Raw genomic sequence first — 23,945 nt, forward strand, 5'->3', positions numbered from 1 at the left:
TAGGAACTTGTTCCTATGCAGACTATGCATGCTGACGCAGCTACCCACCTGAACTACTTTATACAGTATATATGCTTATTTTAAAAGATAGCTTATATTCATTTGCTTTCTGATCCATAAAAACGTATTTAGTAAGTTCTTTAAAAAAGCTACAATGGAAAGGCAGTGAAATGGAAGAAAGCCAAAGGAGATTCTAGGTAAACTATTCATCTTGAGGATGTCTGTTCTACCACAGAGAGCACTTCAGAGCCCCTCTTTTTATTGTTTATGTTTTTGTAAAGTTTGGTCATATTGAAAGGCGATACAGTATACCTGCAAAAGCCGCTTCATTACATTGACAATTTAAAGTTATTTTTTTAGATTTTCCCCTTGGAATTTAAAGCCAGAGAAACTACCAAAATATTCTGCTATATTGGGCTGCTATTCCAATGGTACAGTACATAGATTATCCCCAATTAATCATGCAATGACTCCAAATCAAACAACAATGGTGAAAGGAGAAAACCCCTTATGTATTATGCATCTCTAGTTATTAATGTGTTATATATTAATGTACAGTAGTAAGTTCAGATCATACCAAATTTATATGATACTTTAAATAAGTATGACCATTCTGACTGGTCAAATGCCTTCTTTGCATCCAATAGAATTGCAGTGGTGAGAAAGGGAGACTTCTTAGCATAATGAATAATATGTTTCCCAATACTATCTAAAATTTACTTGTACTTAAGAAATGTAGGTTATTCTTTGCACATTAGTTTTGGAAAGAGTAGGACTAATTGACAAGTGTAAAACCTTAGAATAGTTGTTGCTTATGGGTTGATATATGGGTTGATGTGTAGAGAGATTAATCATTTTTTAAAAACTATTATTTCTTTTCAATATCTGGCAATCCATTAAATATAATACTGCTAAAATGAGACACTATTTCACACTACACAATCTATGGGCTAATACATTTCCAGTTTTATTGTTGTTTTCAAAATATTTATATTTCAGAATTAAATTCTGTTTTTTAATGTGTTTTAAAATAACAGTTGTGTTTTATGCACTTGAGGGTAATCTGATTGTTTTTGTTCTCGTTTACATTACATAGGTACATTAAATCTTTTGACTGCTGTTTAATTTGTGTGTCTTTTTACAAAGGTGGTTTTGTACCTTCCCAGACTATTGGAAAGGTGCCTACTGAGTACGTAGTACAGTAGTTTCAAAATAATTTCAGGTTCACTACAAATGCAGTCAATCAAACCTGAATTACAGAAATATTAAATCTCCATATGAATGAGCAAATATTGTGCAATGATAGAACAAATGATAAACTAAAAGGAGAGTGAGTGTTATATATCATACTATGAATCTTTGCATCCCATACATTTGACAAAACAGCACTTATTCTGGAGTAAGATTTATAAGGTGTGACAAAAAGTTGATCTTTTCCATTGGATTTATCTGACACATCTGACAGTACATTTCAATACTTTTAAATAGAAAGTAAATAATGAAGTTGTAAAGGAGGCCTGTCTGCATTATGAATGCTTTGTTTTGGAATAAATTTAAAACAACACACTAGAGCCCTGCTTTGCTTAGTTAAAGATTGGAATTAAGCTGGTCTGATATAATCAACCTTAATGCAGAAAAATGCATCCAGACTAACTTAAATACAGATCTTTCTGATCAGGTTTAGAGCAACTTATTCTGTAACTGAAAATAAAATAATTTTAACATTCCAATTTGTCAGCAGGTTTTAACAATCTGGAGGTATTTTAGATTTAATAAGTCCCAATTTCTGAGATGTTTTTTACTTTTATGAAGAAATATCCTAAACTAAAAATGTAAAAGTAGCAAATTAATCAGATAATTGAAATTCACTTAATTTCTTCATTGTTTAAGTTGTTTTATATTATTTATTTACCTTGACTGTCGAGGGATACTTTCTCAGAGAAGTTACTGTAAGGTCCTTGTCCTGCCTTATTGACACAGGCCACTCTGAACTTAAATGTGCCACCTGTTGGCAAGTCTGTAACATTGTAGTAACAGTCAGGTATCCCAGAGGCAACAATGAGCCAGTCCGATTCACCTGATCAAAATGGAAGGAGGACAGCATTAAATTATGTTAGATGTTGTCTACAGATGACTTCTTTCACTATATACAGTATCACAACAGAACACCTCTAGCACAACATTTGTACATTTCTTTTTTTGGATGTACTTTAAATATAAAAAAAATAATAGGAGGAGAAGTTTTAATGCAGATATTAAAAGGGAGAAAATGTAGCCCTCATGGATAAAGAATATTTAGTCAGGTTTAGTGTTTTTTTGTTGATTGTTCTATGCCTTCCCCTAAATATATACTTTCTATATATGTTTTGACCCATTTCTAGTTTGACCTTATCAAAATTGTTAAGTTCCTGGTTTTGAATTTTGTTAAAGAGGGAAACTAACTCCATCTTGTAGCTTAACCAGATTTACTATACTGCCTTATAACCACGAGGTGGGGTTGATGGGTACATTTATTACTTACAGTAATAAACAGCCCTGGCTTTTGTCTGTACTTAAGAATAGAATTCTCCAACACTGTGTGGGCACAACAGTATCTTTATACTGACTAAATCCATCAACAAGCTTACAAATTAGTACATGTATTAAACCGGAGGACATTATTATTATTATTATCATTGTTTCTTCATGAGTTTAGACCATAAGTGCCTTCTACAGGAGATCTGAAATTACGCATTACATTATGTGGGTTAATTAAATAGCTGCACAAGGTACATTTACCTTGACAATTCAATAGATAGGTAGTATTTGAATGCTTATCCAGTTATAATCATCAAGGAAACAAAGCTTTTTATCTTATTTTGTTTTTTAAATGAAATCTATATTTTGTCCCAGGCTTTAGTTCAGGGGTGTCAAATTCAATTCCTAGAAGGCCTTGTTGCTTTTGTTCCAGTTTGAGTTGACAATTAAACAATGAATAACATTATTATTTTCTGATGTAGACATGTGTGGATTGTTTCTTTTACAGCTGACAACTGAAACATTAGTTCCACTATGGAACTCAGAGTTTGTGTGAAAAAAAACAGATGACATTAGGCTTTCCTACAAATGGGTATGACATCCCTGCTTTAGTTAAAGGTACTGTATGTAAGGTTTTTATTACAGCTACCTTCAGTCTTTCTTTCCAGTGTGTAAGTGCATGGTGCATATGTGTCTGAAGGCTTCCAAAGCACCAATGCTGTGTTCTTGTATCGCTGGGGAATCTCAGGAGTCCCAGGACGATTAGGAAGTCCTAAGCAAAAAGAGCAGCAGGTCACACATAGTTGATTAGACAACAATTTTCAAAAACCCTTAGACCATAGTATCTCTGAAGAGATGAAAGAACATAGCAATAGCAATGAAACTTGCATTATGTATAAAGTTCATGATCAAGTTAAAAGTGTAATGAAACACAAATCAGAGGACAGAATTGTAAAACTACTTGGAAGTGCCTTTTATACAGATAAAAGGGTTTCTAATGAAAAGCCCTGCTTTATTTTTCCATTTTTAATTGTTATTTTAAATAATATTAAATTAAAAACACTTCAAGAAGCAAATGAAAATACTAGGTTTATATATCTTAAGTTTAGATGAACATCTATCCATCCATTTTCTAACTGCTTTCTCTAATACAAGATTGTGGAGGAGCTGCAGCCTATCCCAGAAAGCAAAGGGTGCAAAACAGCATAGACCCTCCAAAGGACGGCAGTTCATCGCAGGGTTCACACAGGCACAATCTCAAACACACTCACACCGGGGACAGTTTTCCCAGAAATGAATTAACCTGCCAGTATGTCTCTGGGCTGCTGGTGGAAACCAGAGCACCAGAAGGAAATCCATGTGAACACAGGAGAGAACATACAAACTCCATGCAAATAGTACCCTAGGAATTTAATCCAGGCCCACGAGAAAAGGCAGTATACTGTCAATCAGAAATTAGCTCTTGCCATTCTGCCTCTTCCCAGGCCTCATTATATGATATCCTAATAGGTGTTAGAACACTAGCCTGCAGACTAGCTGATGTCAGGGTTAAGGGACGCACAAACAAAATCCATGCTTCTAAATTCTATATTTTGTTTAATAATGTATTTGAAATTCTAACACACCAAAACATCTCAAGCATTCCTGATTACAAAAAATAATGTCATATGAAATGCATCATGGCTCATAGTCCTTTAAATATTCAATAAAAAGTGGCTTTGAGTAACAAATAAAGCTTCAATAAAGAGTAGCATTGTAAGCATGCAAGATATGATTTGAAAGTATTTGAAAGGCTCTTTAATATGCATTAATATTATGTCACTTAGGAATATCATGAGTAATCCAGAGGTCTAGCTTCACTAGACAAGTTATTGATATTGCAATTTACAAATCACCTTGTCTGCTACGGGAATGTGTTGCAGCTGTAATTCACTGTCCTGGATATGATCACTGTCTTTCAAATTAATACTCATGGTGTGCACTGTCAGACAAAAATGCCTAGACAAACACTAGCAAAGTTACTATGATCAATAATTTAAATAAATCTGTTTTCAAGGCCAACAACCTCCCCACCACCACCACTGCATCCCACAGTTATGATCACTAGATGACACATTTTGTATTGAGAACAAACAGACGAACATACTTTTTTTCACAAAGGAATGTCCCCAACTTATTGAATTTACTCACTAGCCAAGGAGAGAGTGCAGGAGCTCGTGGCTGAGGCAAGTGGGTTGGTAGCTACACATTCATAGAGGCCTGCATCCTTCTTGTTAGCTTTGAGGATCATGAGGAGTTGTCGGCCATCGGGACATGAGACAATGTTCATTCTGGAGTCTGGCACCACTGGCTTCTTGTCTGGGAACCAGAAAGAGAACCACTGTACATTGGATGTCCCTGTGACATTGGATGGAACTTAAAAAAGTTATAAAAATGCTGGAGGCTGTATCCATTAAATATAAGTGTTTTTAAAAGTATTAAAAAGCCCTCAAACATTAACAAAAAAACAAAAACTTCACTGATATTTGAAGTCAGCAGAGCACCGGCAGAGCTGCCTTCATAAGAGTTAATCATTCTGTAGTTCTTCATAATACCTTCATCATCTGAAATCTGAATCAACACTGAAGATAATAAGGATAGTAAGGAAATCAGAGGAATAAAAATAGGTCTGTTGTCCTTCAGTTGTTCTGGAGGTCAGAGTGATGTGTAGTTGGACACTGCATAGTTTCTAAGTAAATCTGAGTAAATCTAGTAGACAGGAGATGAAAGAGAGTCAATAGGCATGAAACACAGCAATACTGTATGTTCTGTATCACACGAACACAACACTGACTGCTGGGTAAGCATAGTATGCAGAAATAAACTAGTAACCTAACACCATGACGCTATGGCCCTTGTAGAGCCCTGGCCTCTTCCTCCACTCTCCTCCACACATCTCAGCTCCTCCTGAGTCTTCGCCATCCTCTCACTCTCAACTTTCTGAGGTCTTCTTCAACATCATCCATCCATCTTTTGCGGGGACGACTTGAAGCTGCCTTCCTTCTGGTTTTTGACGAAAGACTATCTGTAACCCTCTAGTATCGTCTGTCCGCTCTAGATGTCCAAGCCAGCGTAGTTGTGCCGCTCTTACCTCCGCAGTTATTGGGGATCCTCATACAGCTCATAGAGCTTGATGTTGGTTCTTATTCACCACCCTCCTCCTTTCTGAAGTGGCACATAGATCTTTCGGAGGATCTTTCTTTACCAGCCAAGGCCTTGTCAATGTTTCTTCCAGCTGGATAAAGTTTTCTTTAAGTGTTCGGACGCTCCTACCCAACAAATCTGCACCTTCACCTTACCACTTGTTTTGGTCATGGTCATCTTTACTAGCCTGATCAACTTCTGCACTACTCCTAGCTGTCCTAGCGTCTGGTACAAGTATGCTCTATCAACACTATCATACGCTTGCTTGTAATCTACAAATAGTTGATGGACTTCAATGTTATATTCATAGCACTTCTCTAAGATGCATCTGATAGTGAATTTATGATCTGTTGTTGACTGGATACATGAAATCCACACTGGTAGTCTCCAAGGCCTTGTTCAGCTTGGGCTTCTAAGCGACTGGCTAGTACTTTTGAAAAAACCTTTTATGCAACGTTCAGCAGGGAGATCCCGCGGTAGTTCGAGCAGACTAGTTTTGACCCCTTTTTGTGAATGGGGCAAACAAGGGTAATGCTCCATTTGTCCGGCATATTTTCTTCCACCCATATAGGGTGTCTGCCAGTTCTTCTCCGCCATACTTCAGCATCTCAGCGATTTTTTCATCTTCCACTGGCGCTTTATTATTCTTCATGCACATTATGTTTTCTTGACTTCAAAGAAAATAGGTGGGGGTCCAGCTTCAGATTCTCTCTCAATGGTATCTTCATCTGCTTCCTCTTCTACTGTTTCATCCATCTCGGCGGTGTCATTCAACAGTTCTTCAAAGTACTCTGCCTATCGCTCTAGTATCTTTCATCACTGTTCAAGTTTCATTCTTTGTCCACACAAATGGCTGGTCTTGGTTGGAAACCATTTTTATTTTCCTTTATCTTCTGGTACACTTGTCTCATCTCTTTGTTATGGTATAACTCCTCAATTTCCTGTAACTTTCGATTTTGCCATTCTCTCTTCCTATGTCTGCATAACCTCTTGGCTAATGTGCATTTTCTGGAGAACTCAGCCGTGCTTGTTCTCATAGGTCTTTGTAGCATTTTCTTTCTTGTTTTTTTTATTGCGATTGCCACCCTACACTCGTCATCAAACCAGGCGTCTCTCGTATTGAATACTTGAAGCCCTATTACCTCCTCAGATGCGCACAGGACCGTTCTCTTAATTACACCCCATTCCTCTTTGATACTAGAGTTTTGTATCTTTTTTCGTTCTTCATTAAGATGGTCTTTCACCCTTTTCTTATATTCTTCAGCTCTTGTCAGATCTCTTGCCAGTATTTGCCCATTGTACTTTTGGTTCTTGCTTCCTCTTTTCATCTTTAAGATGGACATTCGTTGTAGGTATTTTACCTTAACCAAAAAGTGGTCCGAATAGATGTCGGTCCCACAATAGCTTCGGATGTCCAGTGTGTCAGATCCATGCCTTGTGTCGATCAGCACATGATCAATCTGGTTCTGTGTAGCTCCATCAGGTGACCTCCACATCACCTTGTGGATGCACTTATGTAGGAACTATGTGCTACTTATGGTCATTCCTTTGCTCATTGCAAAACTGATGAGCCTAAATCCATTATCATTGGTCTCTTCATGCAACCTCTCTTTCCCTATGGTGGGTCCATACACTGACTTTGGAGTTCATATTTCCAAGGATGGTCTTAACATCATGATGTGGAGCTTGGAGCTTCATCATATGCTGCCTTGGGGTCATTATAGAAGCTCTCTTTTTCTTCATCTTCTGCTTCTTCTGTAGGGGCATGCACGCATATCAATGTTACATTAAACATCCTGGTCTTGAGACGTAAAGTGCAGAGGCGTTCATTGCTGGCTCTATAGGCGATAACTGTACTCTTTGCAGACCGCAAAGCTAGTACCAAGCATATTGGTCTTACTACTGCTATAGAAAAGTGTAAAGTCTTTGCATTTTACTATAACGGTACCTCTCCATCTAATCTCCTGTAGTGCCGTTATTCCTACGTTGTACTTGTCTAGCTCATTTACTAAGCTCCTAAGAGCCCCCGCTCTATATAGACAGAACATTCCAGGTCCCTATCCAAAGATCATATCCTTTTCCTTGCTTTGGTTGATTCCTAGTATCCGGTCAGTTTTGGAGGCTTGGTTTTGGTTTTGTAACTGTTACTTTTTACAGGATGGGGTAGTTAGCCCCATGCCCAAGTGCGATGGATTGGCTGCCTCCTTAAAGTGTGTGCACAAGCTTGTTTTCTGTTGTCTCCCTTAGCCTTTGAGGACCTTCCTCTATCCACAAGACAGTGGATCAGAAATAAACTAGTGGTTATGATTAAACTCAGTATAGGTACAATACAAGATAAGATTATTATAATAATATTTGATACTTGTAATAGTTTACAAGTTGAAAGAAAAGCTTCTTTATATTGCATTTATCTTGCTCTTATTTATGTATGATTTGATTATACAATTGGTGTAATGTCATTGTAATCTAACCGTATTAAAAAGGGAGCTCTGCTTTATGGCAAATTTTATTTTTTCTTCAAACTTTATCAACTAAAAAAAAATTCTTAAACTATATTTACAATTGTTTAAGCAAAAATGTATTTTGTAAAACAATTTCATCAAAATGTATTCACCCGTCTGAGCTACATGGGACAAAAGTTAATACAAAGATGACACTAATGACTTTAAAATCAAAGCACAGTTGCAATCAGATATAAGCCATTGTTCACTCATTAAATATTTTTCATCACTCAAATATTGTGTTTTAAAATGTAAAAGTTATAAGGATGATTTCATAAGACCTGATTTACACTGTAAAGATAAGGCTTTAAGGAAGTAGGGCTGAGCCAAACCTTACCTTTCATCCACATGATATGTGGACTGGGACTCCCAGCTGGGAGACAGCAGAGTGTGATGGGATCTCCCTCCAGAAGCACATGGTCCCGCAGTTTGATGTGAAACACAGGGGGGAAATCTGAGGAGGGCAGAGGAACAGCAAGAGTTGTGGAAGTGCAGAAAGAAAGGGAACATACAACCGTAGGGAAATATCCATATGAATATGACACAGTGAAAACTACACAATGCAAAAAATGAAAGACAAAGTAGCCAGAAATCTAATGTCTGCATATTTTCCCAGTTGAGTTCAAGGATTTCCAATGTCATTGTACAGTTTTGGTATTCATACCCTATGTAAATGAGATGATAGTTAAATAGAACTGAGAAAAATAGTTTTCATTAGAAATATAGAACATGATGTTCACCAATGCATTTTTTAAATATAAAAACCCCAAAAGGCTCTTAGAAATCAGAAACTATGGCAATGAAATTAGGTTTCAGTAAAATGCAAAAAGAATCTTCAACATGAATTGGCAATTTAAATTTAAAATTTTCAACTTCATGTAATTGTAACTAATTATGAAACGGTATTATTCACTTCATGAAATAATTACCAAAAGAAGAATATATGTCTATATACTTCATAGTGAAAACAAAATTATTAGGTTCTACAGACAGATATATATATATATTTCAACATTAAGAGACAATGAGGATTCAGTTAAGTATTAATTAAAAATATATATAAAGTAATACAAGACTAAGGAAAATAATCTTAAAGGCTTAATGTCAGAAGTAGAATTCTTCAAAAAGACAAGAACATTCTTTGGTCAAATTAAAAAGAAAAATCTCTTCCACAAAGTATCAAAATTAGGAGAAAACTGTGGTGTCCAGATTCTTTTATTGAAAAAAGTCTTATCCTTAATTTAAAGCATGAAGGGTGGGTTCATTATAATTTGATCTGGACTTTTGGACTGGAGCACAATTATGTGTTTATTTAAGGAGATTTAAATGCTGCTAATGGCACAAGATCAAAACAATAACATTTCTGCTAACAGGAAGATTAGAAGGAATTTTACACTTTTTAAGTTCTTTTCTTTTGGGTTTTAATTTAAATATGCTAGTAATATTTATTATTGTAACACAAAAAGTAAGAGCAACTTTACTTATAACAGTTATACACATTATGTAACTGTCATAATGATCTTCTGTTGTCTTCTCATGCCTGCTTGGCTGTTGTGTTATGTAGAATCAACCTTCAATAAGCATTCATGATCCCATTAAATTATGTCTCATTAACTTAAAAGATTCCAAAGCAAACTAACTGAGAATACTATATAATATGGCTGTAATTTCAGACTTGAAGAAATTTCATTACAAAAAAAGTTACAAGTTATTGTAAATAAAGGTTCCAATAAAGATCTATGCACAAAAGTCATGAAAATAAATAACTTTCAGGAGAATCAGTCAATTGTAACTATACCAGAGGCAAGGCGTGAATACTGCCGTAGATGAAGAGAACCATTCTCTCTGGCAATGGCTGAAGGGATGTCAGGCTGAGAAGCCACTTTGTCTCTCCTGCCTCTCGACAAGCCCCACCTGTCCCAGCGTGACTTGCGATCACTCTCAGAACCTTAGGAAGATAGTGCATTTCAACAACTGATTCAAAATATCAAATGGAATAATAAACAATGAGGTAAACAAAAGGTAAACACATATAATCCTTTTATGTTTGTATAAGGAGAGAAAGGTTTATGATAAATACAATTTTTATCTGCAATTGTACATTTGTAAGTAGTATAATCATTTTTATTTATAAGATACCTTAGTATCTTCTAAGTGCAAAGTAAAAGGCATGGGCTTGTTGAAAAGTGTTCATAGATTAAACTATTATTATATTGGTGATATACAGTCTAGATAAAACTAAAGGAGTGCCTTACTTTTGATGGCTGCTTCTGACTGGATGCTTGCATTAGATTCCAATGACTCAGTGGAAGGAGCAGACGGAGACTGAGTTGCCAACTGGTTCTGTGGAACCCCCAGCCTCCTCAGGTTAGTCCCTTCCGAGCTTGATCTACGCAACAGAGAGAGCAAGGGTGTCCTCTTCTCCTGTTTGGCTTCCTTCCCCTCTTGCTTCTTCTCATCCTTTCTTTCCTCAGATTGACTGCGGATTCTCATTGATATACCAGCAACTGTGGACTCAATCTTCCTACGCATGGTCAGGACAGGTGACTCATTAGGCTTCTTTTGCTCTTTTATTTCTTGTTCCCGGGGAGCCTCATTGTCTGCTCCTGCATCCAATCTCACCATCTCGACCTCCTTTTTCTCCCTAGAGCTGCTGCGTGTCAGAGTCCAAGAGAGCCTTCTTCTTGGAGCTGAAGGCTCAGGTGCAGGACTTTCTTCTTTTGGTTTAATTTCCTTTCTTTCAGTTGATGGAGTCCTCTTCAGGCGTAAAGAGAGTCTCCTCATGAAGCTGCTGTCTTTCTCTGCTTCCCTGAGATCTTGCACAGATCTGGCCCTCTCTTCTAGCTTCTTTGGTTCCTCAGGCTTAATAAATTCCAAGGGTGCGCCGCTGGGTCCTGGCCGATAGACTTCCTCTCCTGATGTAGGAGGCAGGACAAGCGACTTCTCTTCAGACTTTGACCTTGTGAGAAGCCGTAGCCCACGAGTCAGAGATGATTCACGCTTCTTGAATTTTGCCTCAAAGACTTCTTCAGAGGCAATGTCTTCAATGATATGCCTAGGTGATGGTTCTCGTGGTGGAGAAGGCTTTTTCAGAACTTTGGGTGGGCTAGGCTCTTTGCCAGGTTGTTCAGTGGATGCTACTCTAGAAAAGACAGCTGGATGTGCAGCTGATGAAGATTCTGGCTTAGTTTCAAGGGTAACAGTCTCTCGAGTGGGAACTACAATAGTCTGTATAGTGTCAGCATAGGCAGAAGGTCGGGGGCTTGGGAGTGCAAAAGAAACATGAGTGGTCGGAGAGGATGATGCTTGAATACCATTTTCTGTTGACTTTGTGGGTATGACTACAGGTGTTACTGTAATGGAACTGGTAATAGTTATCTCTGGTGGTTTCTGTTTCTCTTCTGTTTTTACTTTCTCCTCTTTGGACTTCTTTGTATCTGGCTCAAAAGCAGAAACTTTTTCTTCTTCTGGTTTTTGACTTTTCACTTCAACTTTTATCTCAGGAGGCTTTGTAATAGATTGAACCTTACTCTCCCCCACCTTCTCAGGCTCCTTCATCTCTTCTTCTGACATGCTCATTTCCTTCTTTGGGAAAGTGGCTTCTTTCTTTCTCTCATCAATGTTACCCTCTTCTGACACACTCACTGTTTTTTCCTCATCTGCATTAACTTCCTCAAGTTTGCAAACTTTCTCAGCTGAGTCACTTGTACTGACTATGGACTCAGTTTTACTGTCTAAGGGCCCATCTTCCTTCTTCTCTGTGCACTCCTTCTCACCCCCACCAGACCTCACCTCCTCATGTTTTTCTAAATCTGGGGTTGGTGGTTTTGAGGAGATCTCCTTAGGTGTGGCTGGGCGAGAATCCAACTTTACTTGCTCAGTTAGTGCTGACATAGATATGCACTCCTGTAATCTCCGTCCTTCTATCTGAGCCAAGGGTATCTCTAAAGGAGCTCCAGATCGCCTATGGAGGGGAATGGGTTCACTATCCCCCTGGCTGAAAGATGCACTTTTGCGCAGCACCTTGGCATCTGATGATTCCTCTCTTGGTGTGTCACTCGATGCAGCTCTTGCAAGTGGGGGAACTGGGCCTGCACGGGGAGGGCGAGCGTAGCGCTCTAGAGAAGCAGAGCGCTTTTGGGTATCATCCCCACCAATTCCCAATGTCTCCAATAAAGGACCCCTTAGGCCACTCATCTTGCTGTCCACAGACCCTCCTCTTAGAAGTCTCTGCCTCATGAGTTCTAATTTCAAAGCATAATCTTCTTGGCTCAATTTACGACGTTCATCCAGAGTCCCTGGACTAGGACTTCTCCTGGGCAACTCCATTGATACAGCCTTTTTGAGCCTTTTCTTGGATTCATTAGCTTGTTCCTCTGAAGAGCCATCTTCTGGTTTAATATGGAGTAGTAATGCACTGTCAGCTGAACTACCTCTCCGCAGTTCTCCTCTTTTGGAGGCTCCTTTTGCTTTGTCTGACTCCACACTTGAACCCTTGCGCAAGGGTCTCTTTGGCTGCTCTGGCCTCTTAGTCACCTCTGAACTTTCCTCATCTGAAGATCTCTGGTCTTCTTCTTGTGTTGTGGTTCTCTTTCTACTCCGGCCTCTTCCTGCAGATTCTCCCCCTTCCTTCCCACCGCCTGCTGATTCACACTCCATAGGAACTGCTTCGTTGGTGTCTAGCCCTACCCCTTCCAAGGTGCCATTTGGCCTGCTCACCATTTCTTCATCTGTCGGAATCTCATTGAGTGACATCCTGGAGCCTGAGAACTCCAAGGCAAGAGGCATAGGAATGAAAGGAAGCTCATCAATATCATCAGAATCTGAGGATGATGAGGGTGGAGGGGATCCTTCTTTGAGGTGCCTGGGAACAGCGATAGAGATGTGGCTGGAAGAGTCATCTAGTAGCTCCGGAATGGACCGCATCACCATCTTTGATTTATAGTTGATAAGTGATCTCTGCAAAATATATTAGTGACTTTACTTATTTACTTATTGAAATTTAATAAGCATGAAAGACAAGTGGTCATGCAAAAAGAAAATCATTGAATACTCCAAAAGATTAAAACTTTTTCTGCCTCCATAGTACTTGCATCTTTTTGTGAGAACCATTTCTGAAAATCCACACAACCAAAAATAAAAGGTTAAATAAGACAATGCAATATGAATATTTTGTTATTTGCCAACAGAATGTCTTCTTCTTTTCTGAATGTTTTACTGCATATATAGTATAGGTCTGAGCTTTTCTCCAGAAAGTTACTGTAACTGTGCTTAAGCTAAAGTAATAAATTTGAGACAAGCATTTAAAGTAGTATGAAGAATCTAAATTGGATGAGAAATAAAACAATTTTAAAACAAAACAACCATAAAGGCTCATTTTTGCCACCTCACATTTGGCTTCCTTACCTGCCACTTTCTTCGGGACAAGAAGAGCTTTAGTGGTTCTGTGCTAATGCTCTTCCCCTTTGCCAAAATCTAAGAAAGAAGAAAACTCATTATTTGAAAGAATGAGGGCTCTGTAATAAAAAAAGAATGAACTTGATTTCATTTATGATGAAGTGCTACAGCATTATTTCATTATGCCACACATTTGGATTTAAAAATATAAAGGCACAGTAAGAGAGGCTAACAATTTAAGATTTATATGCACATGATAAATTAGTTTTTACAGGTGAAAATGTGGAAATTTAAGCTACAAAGACAGCAATGGTTATGATGATGGACCATGAGTCTCCCAAGGTGAATTTTAAAAATAGAAATTTAGGTCATAAGATTTTAAAGCAGTACTACAATGCAATTTTTTTCTACAGATTTCAGCTTTCAGGCATCATAAAAAAGTACAAGCATGCATGTTTCTCCTCATCAATCGAATGATTTACAAAAGACATAAATATCTTCTGGAGAAAATTTCCTTAAATTACTTTTGTTTTATCAGCAATATTTGCACAAAATCAAAAGAGATTTTCTTTTCTTGATATGTTTTTTATACATTGTGCAAGCAATATATTTTCAATTGAGAAGCTTGGTACTTACATTAAAGTGACATAAATGGTTATTTAGTTTATGTTTGTATACATCAATTTGAATTTAAAAACAATACCACCCTTGGAAAAAACTAAAATAAATATTTTTATATATTCCTCACACCTGAAGAAGGCTCCACGGCCGAAACGTTGTGTTCTCTTTCTTCTTTTTTTCAGCATGGAATAAACCTATTACTTGTTCCTTTAAAATAAATATTGTTCACTAAGTGATAAAATCAGAATGAACCACCTTTAAGAGTAACAATTCAAACAATGAAATCTGAAAAAGGAATGATAAAGCATAAATAGAAATAATATTATTATATTATGAGAGGGGAAAACATTGTCCCAGATACAGAATGTGTTTCTGACCTACCTTAAACCAGGGGTGACGGAGACATTCATTTGTATCTGGTCTCCTGAAGAGAAAATAAGATTGTTAAAGCAAAAGGCTAAAAAATAATACAGACAAATATATAATTAAAAAAAAACAAATAATGTAAATACTAGGCCTAGAATTACAGTACAAAAAACTAAACAATGAAAATGATAAAGCACAAAAAAGTGCTATATTTCCATTTGTTTTGTATAGAAATGAAGTCAACATAAAGTTTGACTCCTTCTCAGAGATTATTTCAGATTAATAAAGGGCTTGAGTGATCCTGGCTGTATATGAAAAACTGTGCATGTTTTACTTACAGTCTATCTGCCACTAGCAGCTTAATGACAAATCCCTTGGCTTCACGGCAGAGGTCAGCAAACATGCTCTCTTCAAAAGCCACATTGTAATTCCTGATGTTCAGCACAGTTGCCCGGTCATTCTCCCCCACAAATGGAGATACTCCGGTGAGGCTGGAAAGGACACAACTAAATTACCCATTCACAGGGCACAAATCTCTCTACTAAATGCTAATCAGGGCATTATTGTCTCCCTTTTTGTTTTCTTATTGTGTGTTTTCTTATAATGCCTATTAACAATATTATATTATATTGTGACAATATTTGTTTTCTTATTGTCTTTTTGCTTCACTATCCTTTGGGAAATCAACAGTTTTTGAAGATCTTTTAATCCAGTAAACATGTTTTAAAGTGTTAAAAATTGTTATGAAATGATCTGAAAATTAGCTTTTTGAAAGTGGCAGTTTTCACACTAAATGCTGATAAACTGTTGCATTTTAACACACTAATTAATGGGGAAGAGTTTGATATTTGAACTGAGTGTTTAAAAGCCTTTTTGCCTGTCTGAGGAAATGACAGCACTGGTCATAAGGTCAAGGCTGACAAACTCCCACTCACTTGTGCGGAATGAACCTGGGAGGCTGCTGCAAGGGTGGAGAGAGGGGTGTGAGAAACGATGTGCATAAAGGGTGCATAGGAGTTGGATATTTATGCATGAAAGAACTAGACTGCAATATGACCTACCCAAACATACTGTATCCTTAGCACAATCTTTATTTGTTGCATTAAGGAACGTACACATGACAAAAAATAATAAAATTATCAGTATTGGTTGAAACAAACACATATCTGTCCAAAATAATTGGATATGTTTCTAATATTAAAATGTATTCACACCATATAAATATGATCTAATGTTTTGTAATTATCTGGTAGTTTCACAAAGTCTCCTAGATTTTCTAGAAGTTACTGGAAATCACATGGATTGCCACTGAGTATTAATTGGTATGCAGTAAATAAAGCCAGCTGTTCATTTTTAAAGTGATATTTCATGTATACTTTATATAAAAGTTAAAAACAAAGATTATAGCTTGAATCTGCAGTATACTTACCATAGATATGTTATAACCCCAACAGGCCTAAAAAGAAAGAATGCAGAAGTAAATAGAAAGCAAATAGAAGCAGAAAGTTATAACTTTAAAATTTAGCTTTAAGTATTTGGAGTTATCTGTTTTTTAACAGTGAAAGCACTTTATCAAATATGAACTGGATAAGTTAGCATCAATGATTTATTCAACATGTAAGATGTACAAGTTTTAGCTATTAAAACAATAAAGAAAATATAATAAGTTTATACTAACCATATGAAATTTAATAAATGTGTTTTAGAATGTGATTTCAATTACTATTTTGTATCCACAAAACAGTATTTTGATTTAATTGACCTTTTATTTCTAAAATTATTATGTAAATCACAGAACTAATGTCTTTTATTTTCAGATATTTTTTTTAAAAAAAATTCAACAATAATGTCTACAAACCAGATATCTGTTGCCTTGGAAACAGGAGATTGGTTAACAATTTCTGGTGCAACAAATTCCGGAGTGCCATATTTGCAGTACTGGGCCTCATCTGGCACAAGCTCCATTGCATTCCCAAAATCACAAATCCTGATCTGCTCACTGCTGGAATCAGCCATCAAGATATTCCCAGGCTGTGAAAAAATTCCAGAATCACTTATTTCAGTTTATGTAGTAATAACATTTTCTGCCTTTGTAGTTAAAGAACAGAGATATTTATATAGTATATATATTTATTTTCTATAGAGAAATTGTAACGAGAGTGACATATTAAACATTGTGCAGTTTAATAGCACAATGCAGATACAATTTAATGTTACTTTAGAATTTGATTTTTTTTAAAGTAAAAAAAACATTATATAAAAAAACATGATTTAAGTATATACAGTAATACACCTACAGTATGTTTATTTAAAGAAATGCAATGATTATTTAAAAAAAAATAGAGTGTCGGGAGTGAGGTTGTTTTGGGCTACAGGTGAATCTGTATTCTATGAAACACAATGAAGGTACATGCTGTTTTGTGGTGAACCTACCTTAATATCCAGATGCAAAATGTTGTTCTGGTGAAGATAGCCAATTCCCTCCAACAGCTGTCTCATATATGAACGGATCTATAAAATCAGAATAGATGATACATTCATATTTATTTTCAAATTTAACTAAACCTATCTGTAATAATTAATATCTCTTCCCCACTGATAGCTCATGTGAGGTTAGAGCACTATATACAGTGTATATATTATTATACTGTAATTGTTTTTTTTTAAAAAAAAACATAAACGATATATACACTTTATTTTTGGATATGAGTACTTTATTTTTAGATAAATGTAATTAATTATTATTAAATAGTGTTATTATTTAATTCTACAAACATTTTCTTTAATTAAATTGTATTATTCGTGATGCATTTTTAATGATGCCTAAACACCACATACTAGCAAGTAATAGTAAATTATGAGCGTGAATTAATTTCATTTAATGGGTACCAAATACATAACCTGCAGTTTCGTAAATGTTCAGTTTTCTGAAGCAGTGCATACTATTACCTTTGCATAAGCAGCAGGAATGTACAAATTCCAGGCAATTATAGTTCAACATTGCCAACTGGTATTTAGTTCAATGTTTCAATATAGTTTAATAATAAGAAAAGTATAAATAAGATAAAAATCAATAATCATAGAATCAATCACAACTCAATGCAATGAGTTAATGAATCTACAGACCTTCTCAAATTAAATATTACTACAAGTTGGAAAGAAAGCAAGACTAATTTGTCAGCTCCAACTGTTGAATTTCTCTAAAGATAATCCCCCACACTTACCTCAGACTCCAGCACAAAGGACTTTTTTGTCACTCTTTCTAGGAGCTCCTCCTGGCACCTTTACATCTTAGTTAAGGAAAAAAAAATACTTCCAAAATGGAAAAACAGAGATGTCCCAGAAAATCCATGTAACTGACATATAATGTAAGCATATATATGCAGAAAAATGCCATAACGTACAGTAGTGTACAACTGAGAGCACTCACTGAATTGAACCTGCTGTTTTTTATTTTCAATGAACTAATAAAGAATATGTATGGGTTAACCTTGAGAAGAATAAAGAAGCAGGTAATGATCTAGTGAGAGAAGGCTCCTGGAAAAAATCTGAAAGTCAAGGTAGAGGAGCAAAGCAAAACAGTTTGAATTGACTCCAACTGTAGGCAGATGGAAACCAGGAATTAAGTACAGTATGTTTAAAGTAGTCCCCTAAAATGTGAAACTGAATTTCAGATTTAATAAATGAATTTCACTAACAAACACTCTCGTCATGGTTTATCTACTGAAATTGTCACTCTTTGTTTGTTTTCAACAGTTTCATAAAATTTGCTGTGCTAAATGTGTTCAAATGTGTTTTGCACTTTTTTTTTTTACCACGCGGACCTGTGAAATGAGTGCTTTCTGGTTCTCATTTTGAAAGACAAATCTTTCTATTTCTCTTACTTTTTCAATTAATCAAAACATCCCTCTATCAACAAAAAAGGACACAACTCTGTAATGATGATGACTCCGGTGGTCTTTTCGAAAGCATCGTGGAAGTAGAGGACCCTCTCATGGTCCAGCTGTGACAGAATATTCATCTCCCTCAGGGCAGAAACCTTTTTTTTCGCTCGTGTGGAAATGAACTTCGCCGCATAATCTACCTTTCCATCTTTTTCTGTTACCCGCTTCACATAGGAAAAGGCCCCTCTGACACCAGAAACAGAGAACAATATCATGTTAGCTATTAGGCTATTTTTATAAAATCTCTCAATAGACATTGGGCAAGTAATAAATAAAAAAGGAATTAGGTGACCAGGACAAAAACAGAGCAAGGACCAACTAATGTAGGAAGTCACCCCATTCCAGTGATATTCCCTTTTATTGAATTACAAAGGATTTATATCATTTTTAAATCAATATTTTTTAATGAAATCCTGAAATCCTTTTAACCCATCAACCAATTTTTTTGCAAATCTTTGCAGACCTTTGACCTCAAGCTCTGTCAAGATATTTTTTGTTAAGCCAGTACAATGTAGCTTTGGCTTTGTTCTTTTGGTCATTGTCCTGCGGAAAGGTCAATTTTCATCTCTGTTTTAGGTCTTTAGCTGACTAAAGCAGGTTTTCCTGTATAAGTACAAAGTACAGATGTCCCTGTACTTTGCTCATCCATTTTCCCCTGAAGCTTCACAGCTTCCCAGTTCCCAGTGATGAGAAAGAGCCCGATAACACAAAGCAACCACCGCCATGGTTGACAGCGGGAATGGTGTTTGCTGAGTGTGTTGCACTGTGTTGAGTTTGTGCCAAATGTAACACTTTTAGGACAAAATGTTTTTAGGACAAATCAGGACAATTTTGCTGCACAATTAAATGTTTGGACAATGATCCAATGCACAAAGCCAAAGCTACACTGGAGTCTTGACTTGAATTCTATAAAGAATCGATGGAAGAAAACTTGAAAACTGCTGTACAAGTGATCCACCAACAATTTGCACCAGCAAATCTACCATGAAGAAAGGACAAAAAGGCTTGTGTGCAAAGTTTGTAGAGATTTATCCAAAAAGACTTGCAGCTGTAATCGCTCCCAATGGTGATTCCATCAAATATTGAGTATACAGTATATGTCTGAATATTTATGCAATCAGCATAACTGATTTCTCTTTGGTTTTCCCTGACATTTACTAACCTATTTGATTCTAAGAAAGCTGTAATTTGAGCTTTCCGGTTTTGAATTAAACATAACTGTAATTTCACAAAATGGGACACTATAGGAAGGGTCTGGATACTTTTACAAGGCAGTTAATAATAATCATATTGTGTTCCTTTTGTCTTTATATCTTTCTCCACATATAATTTCTGAAATACTATATAACCCACTAAACGTCTCATATGATGCTTTTGTAATGCTAGATACTTGATTGAACAAGGAGATTCAACATTAACTGGCGAAACACTGAACACAAATTGTTTACTCTACTTTATCTGTAAAACTAACATGATCTTATTTGTGTGTAAATTGTCTAAGATTAGCACAAATACCTTCCAACACATTGTAGTACAGACAAATTAAAATGGCTGCTAGTGGCAGATCGGAGTAGAAATTATCAGGTTGAATGTTCTGACACACTCTTAGACTGCAACATTTCCTTAGTATTTTACTTTATTAATTTTTACAGATTTCAGAGCAGGGTTTTTTTTTCATTTTTTGTTTTCTACATGCTTGTGTATTCTCAAGGTATTTTTCAAGTTAGTTGTTGTTATGCTCTTGAAATGTTTCATAAAAGAATGAGAAGAAATGGCTAAGAATCATTCCTTAGATGTTTCAAACAGTTGCTTGGAAGATCATTAAAAATAAATTGCCCTTGTTGATCTCCGCCTTCATTCAATGATGACTCACCTTCCAATCTCTTTGTGCACGTCATAGTAATCAGTCAGTCTGCGCATCTTCCTTAGAATAGTCTCCTCGTCCTCCATCTGCTCCTCCTTTTCCATTTTAGCTGCGTGGTCACAAATTGAAAAGTTAGAAATTGCTTTTAAGGGGGGGGGGGGGGGTTAAATAAGACAGTTTTTCACCAGCTTCACTGAAAATATATTTTTTAACTTAGCTGCAACAAAAGGTAACTGTCTTTCCAAATGCTTAAAATGCTAAGGCACATTAGCTTGTGCCTTAGTACGATTAATTATAGTCAAGCCTTCCTGAAAGTGCAATTCAGAAGATCTACTGTACAATTAAGCTTCTGGGTGTTACTGTTTTCATCTACAAAGAAGAAAGAACATTTATTCCATATTTCTGTTTATGTTCAAGGCATTTTTAAGAATAGATTTAAGATAAAGGCCTAGATAAAACCATTTTCTCATTTTTAAATAAACATAATTTAAATATATTCTGTGTATTACAGAAACAAGTTAATTACTACACTCTATAAACTGCAGTATATACACAATGTCAATCTGTCCTATTTTCCAGAACCAGGCTCTTAAAGGTTAATCCTCCATCTCAGCAGTTCTCAGTCCTGGTCTTGGAGTATATCTATGTCTGATTTCTAACTGGAGCCTTATTCACCAGTGTTAATTGCTGCCAGTAATTGATCACCTACTGTACTTGATTTTTCTGCACTCGGGTTTTGGTTTCATAAATACTCCAGTACAGGTCCTGGATGATCTCTGTGTTTGAATACCAAATGGTTAGTGAAAATTACCAGATGCTATAAAGCCATATCTGATAGAGAAAAGACTACTTTGCTCCTTCAAAGCTTGCTTATTACCTTTAGTAAGATTGAAAAAAATCTTTAACACTGAAAATAGACAACAAAAGAATGTGGATTCAGAATAGAAGCAAGTTTGGTCCAGAATGTATACATTGTATTAGTTACTGTGAAGATTGCTGTAATGTTTAAATATTAATATATTAATATGTATATACTGTATACTGTATATTGCAATTCAATGAGGGGACAAATTATATCTGAAATGTGCTCAAAATAACAGAGGTACAAAAAAGACTAAAAAATACAAGTAGAGAAAGAAAACTCATAAATAACTTTTACAGTACATATCATACATAAAATACAATGTGAAGAAGGTGGGTGCTCTTCTGGAACCACTCTGTTCTAGATTTGATACTCCTGTAGCCTTTTAGCCTTCTTCCTGAAGTTTAGAACTTCTTCCATGGAAGGAGTTCAAACAAGAACAGGAAAAGCTGGGTCAGAATGGTCACTGATAATCTTTAGAGTTTTTCAATTTTAAATGTGTTGTGTATTTGGAAGCAACAGATGGTACAGTAAGTCTCAGCTTATTGTTTTAGAAGCTGTGTGGACCGCTTAATCTAGCTGTTTCCTCTCCTCAGTGACTAAGTACCCAAACCAGACTATCACAGAAAAAGGTAACACACTCTCAATTGTATAAATACAGACCATGACTTCCTGAGATGCTCATTGGCGTAATTCATTAGTGTCACTTCTGAAATCAAAGATGACCTTTTTGATTTTATCAACATTGAGCTGAAGATTGTTTTGACTGCACTAGCTCAGTGACCTCCTTCCTGTACAGTGATTCTTCATTCTTTTTGTTATTAGCCCTTCCAGAGTAGCATAACCTGCAAACTTGATTAATTTCACAGGTTTGGTAGTAGATACACAGTCATTAGTATACAAGAAGTACAGATGTGGTGACAGCAGGGGGACACCTGTTTTTTTAAACCAGTGGCAGTGAGTACTTCTGGTGTGCTTTGCCTCCTGCCTGATAAAAAAAATCTAGGATCCAGAAACACATTGATTTATATACACCCATGTCAATTAGCTTATGAAAGAGGCTCTCTAGTATTATTGTATTAAAGGTCGAGATGTAGTCTACACACAAGTCCCATGTGTATGTGCTAGGGTCATCAAGGTGCCGTAAATGGAAGGGAGGCACAGACCTGTTAGCTCTGTAAGCAAATTGTTGCATGTCTAACTGAGTGTTGGACAGATATTTACATACTAGCTGTTCGAACACTTTTATACTGGCTGATTTGGGAGCCACCAGCCAGTAATCTTTTAAACATGTGACATTCAAATTCTTTGGCACCAGATTCATAACATCAGCCTTAAAACATGGGGAACCCCTAGACAATTGCAGTTGCACATTAAATACCTCAATGTGTATCTCACCTCAGGTAGTGAGAATGGATGGCAGCTGATTGTAAATTATGATCTGGGCCCCCAGCTCTCCTGCCATTTTGTTTGCTAAGCAGATATCTAACCTCATGTTCACCAATAATAAAGGAAGGAGAAGAGAGTTCTAGATGTGAGTTAACTATTTTTTTAAGGCAGTGCTGTTCCTCAAATCTACCATAGAATTAATTTAATTTGTTTGGGAGCTCCTGATCATCACTATTCTCCTTAAAGGTTGAGAACACAGATTAAAATGAAAAGATTTGTTAAGCATCTTCAGATGCTATAAAGTGTAAGGTACTGTATAGTCAGACTTTCTCTATAAAACATACCCAAATAGCCAGGTAAATAAAATATCACTTTAGTGTGCTGATTAGTAGACAACTTGTGCCATACTGTTCTTGTAGTACATGGTGCAAAATAAAAAAAATAAAACATAGAGCTAGCCTCAGGTCCATCTAGACAATAGAACAGAACCGCTATCTTATTTTCACTTAGAAAGGCGATGCTGACTTGAAGTATTGAGACTTTAGCCAGTGCCATGACTCGAATTAAAAACTCTCAGTACTGCACCAGAGTTCAAGATTAGGTTTCACATCTTAGACAACACTGCACGTTTTATTCTTGGCTAATTAGCATGGTAGGGAAAGCAACACTGAGTAAGCCCTGATAGATTCAGCAACTGACTCACTGATATCATTTACAGAAAAGGTGAGTCAATGTGGGCTACCACCTAGAGAGCTCAGAAACCACTATATAAACTGGGGAAATGGCAATTTTTCCTGGGAAAAACTAAGGTTGCTGCTGGAAGAGGTGTTAGTGGGGCCAGCAGGGGGCGCTCACCCTGCGGTCCATGTGGGTCCTAATGCCCCAGTATAGTGATGGGGACACTATAATGTAAACAGGCGCCGTCCTTCGGATGAGACGTAAAACCGAGGTCCTGACTTTCTGTGGTCATTAAAAATCCCAGGGCGCTTCTCAAAAATTTCCAATTGGCCCTTACCACTCATGGCCTCCTAATAATCCCCCTCTATAAATTGGCTACATTACTCTGCTCTCCTCCCCACTTATAGCTGATGTGTGCTGAGTGTTCTGGCGCACTATGGCTGCCGTCGCATCATCCAGGTGGATGCTGCACATTGGTGGTGGTGGAGGGGAGTCCCCATTACCTGTAAAGTGCTTTAAGTGGAGTGTCAAGAAAAGCGCTATATAAGTGTAAGCAATTATTATTATTATTATTATTATTATTATTATTATTAAACATTGCATAACACCATCTTAAAACTTAC

The 23,945-nt window shown here is 36.5% G+C and overlaps 1 protein-coding gene across 4 annotated transcripts in view; it reads right to left on the reverse strand.

Moving 5' to 3' along the window:
• The window catches only part of spega (striated muscle enriched protein kinase a), a 142,113-nt gene that overhangs the window by 12,120 nt on the left and 106,048 nt on the right, over positions 1–23,945 (reverse strand). For all 4 annotated transcript variants that reach the window (XM_088607387.1, XM_088607390.1, XM_088607388.1 and 1 more), the window contains 15 exons: positions 20,403–20,502; positions 18,515–18,715; positions 17,810–17,867; positions 17,019–17,096; positions 16,444–16,616; positions 16,015–16,041; positions 14,924–15,076; positions 14,601–14,643; positions 13,608–13,676; positions 10,457–13,160; positions 10,000–10,149; positions 8,539–8,655; positions 4,708–4,875; positions 3,167–3,289; positions 1,913–2,077 (listed from right to left, as the gene is read on the reverse strand). In XM_088607387.1, coding sequence (XP_088463513.1) covers positions 1,913–2,077; positions 3,167–3,289; positions 4,708–4,875; positions 8,539–8,655; positions 10,000–10,149; positions 10,457–13,160; positions 13,608–13,676; positions 14,601–14,643; positions 14,924–15,076; positions 16,015–16,041; positions 16,444–16,616; positions 17,019–17,096; positions 17,810–17,867; positions 18,515–18,715; positions 20,403–20,502 — 4,329 coding nt within the window. The remainder of the gene's footprint in view (positions 1–1,912; positions 2,078–3,166; positions 3,290–4,707; positions 4,876–8,538; positions 8,656–9,999; positions 10,150–10,456; positions 13,161–13,607; positions 13,677–14,600; positions 14,644–14,923; positions 15,077–16,014; positions 16,042–16,443; positions 16,617–17,018; positions 17,097–17,809; positions 17,868–18,514; positions 18,716–20,402; positions 20,503–23,945) is intronic.

Source organism: Lepisosteus platostomus, chromosome 14 (assembly GCF_059453375.1).
Source record: "Lepisosteus platostomus isolate fLepPlt1 chromosome 14, fLepPlt1.hap1, whole genome shotgun sequence".
In the NCBI taxonomy this organism is placed as follows: Eukaryota; Metazoa; Chordata; class Actinopteri; order Semionotiformes; family Lepisosteidae; genus Lepisosteus; species Lepisosteus platostomus.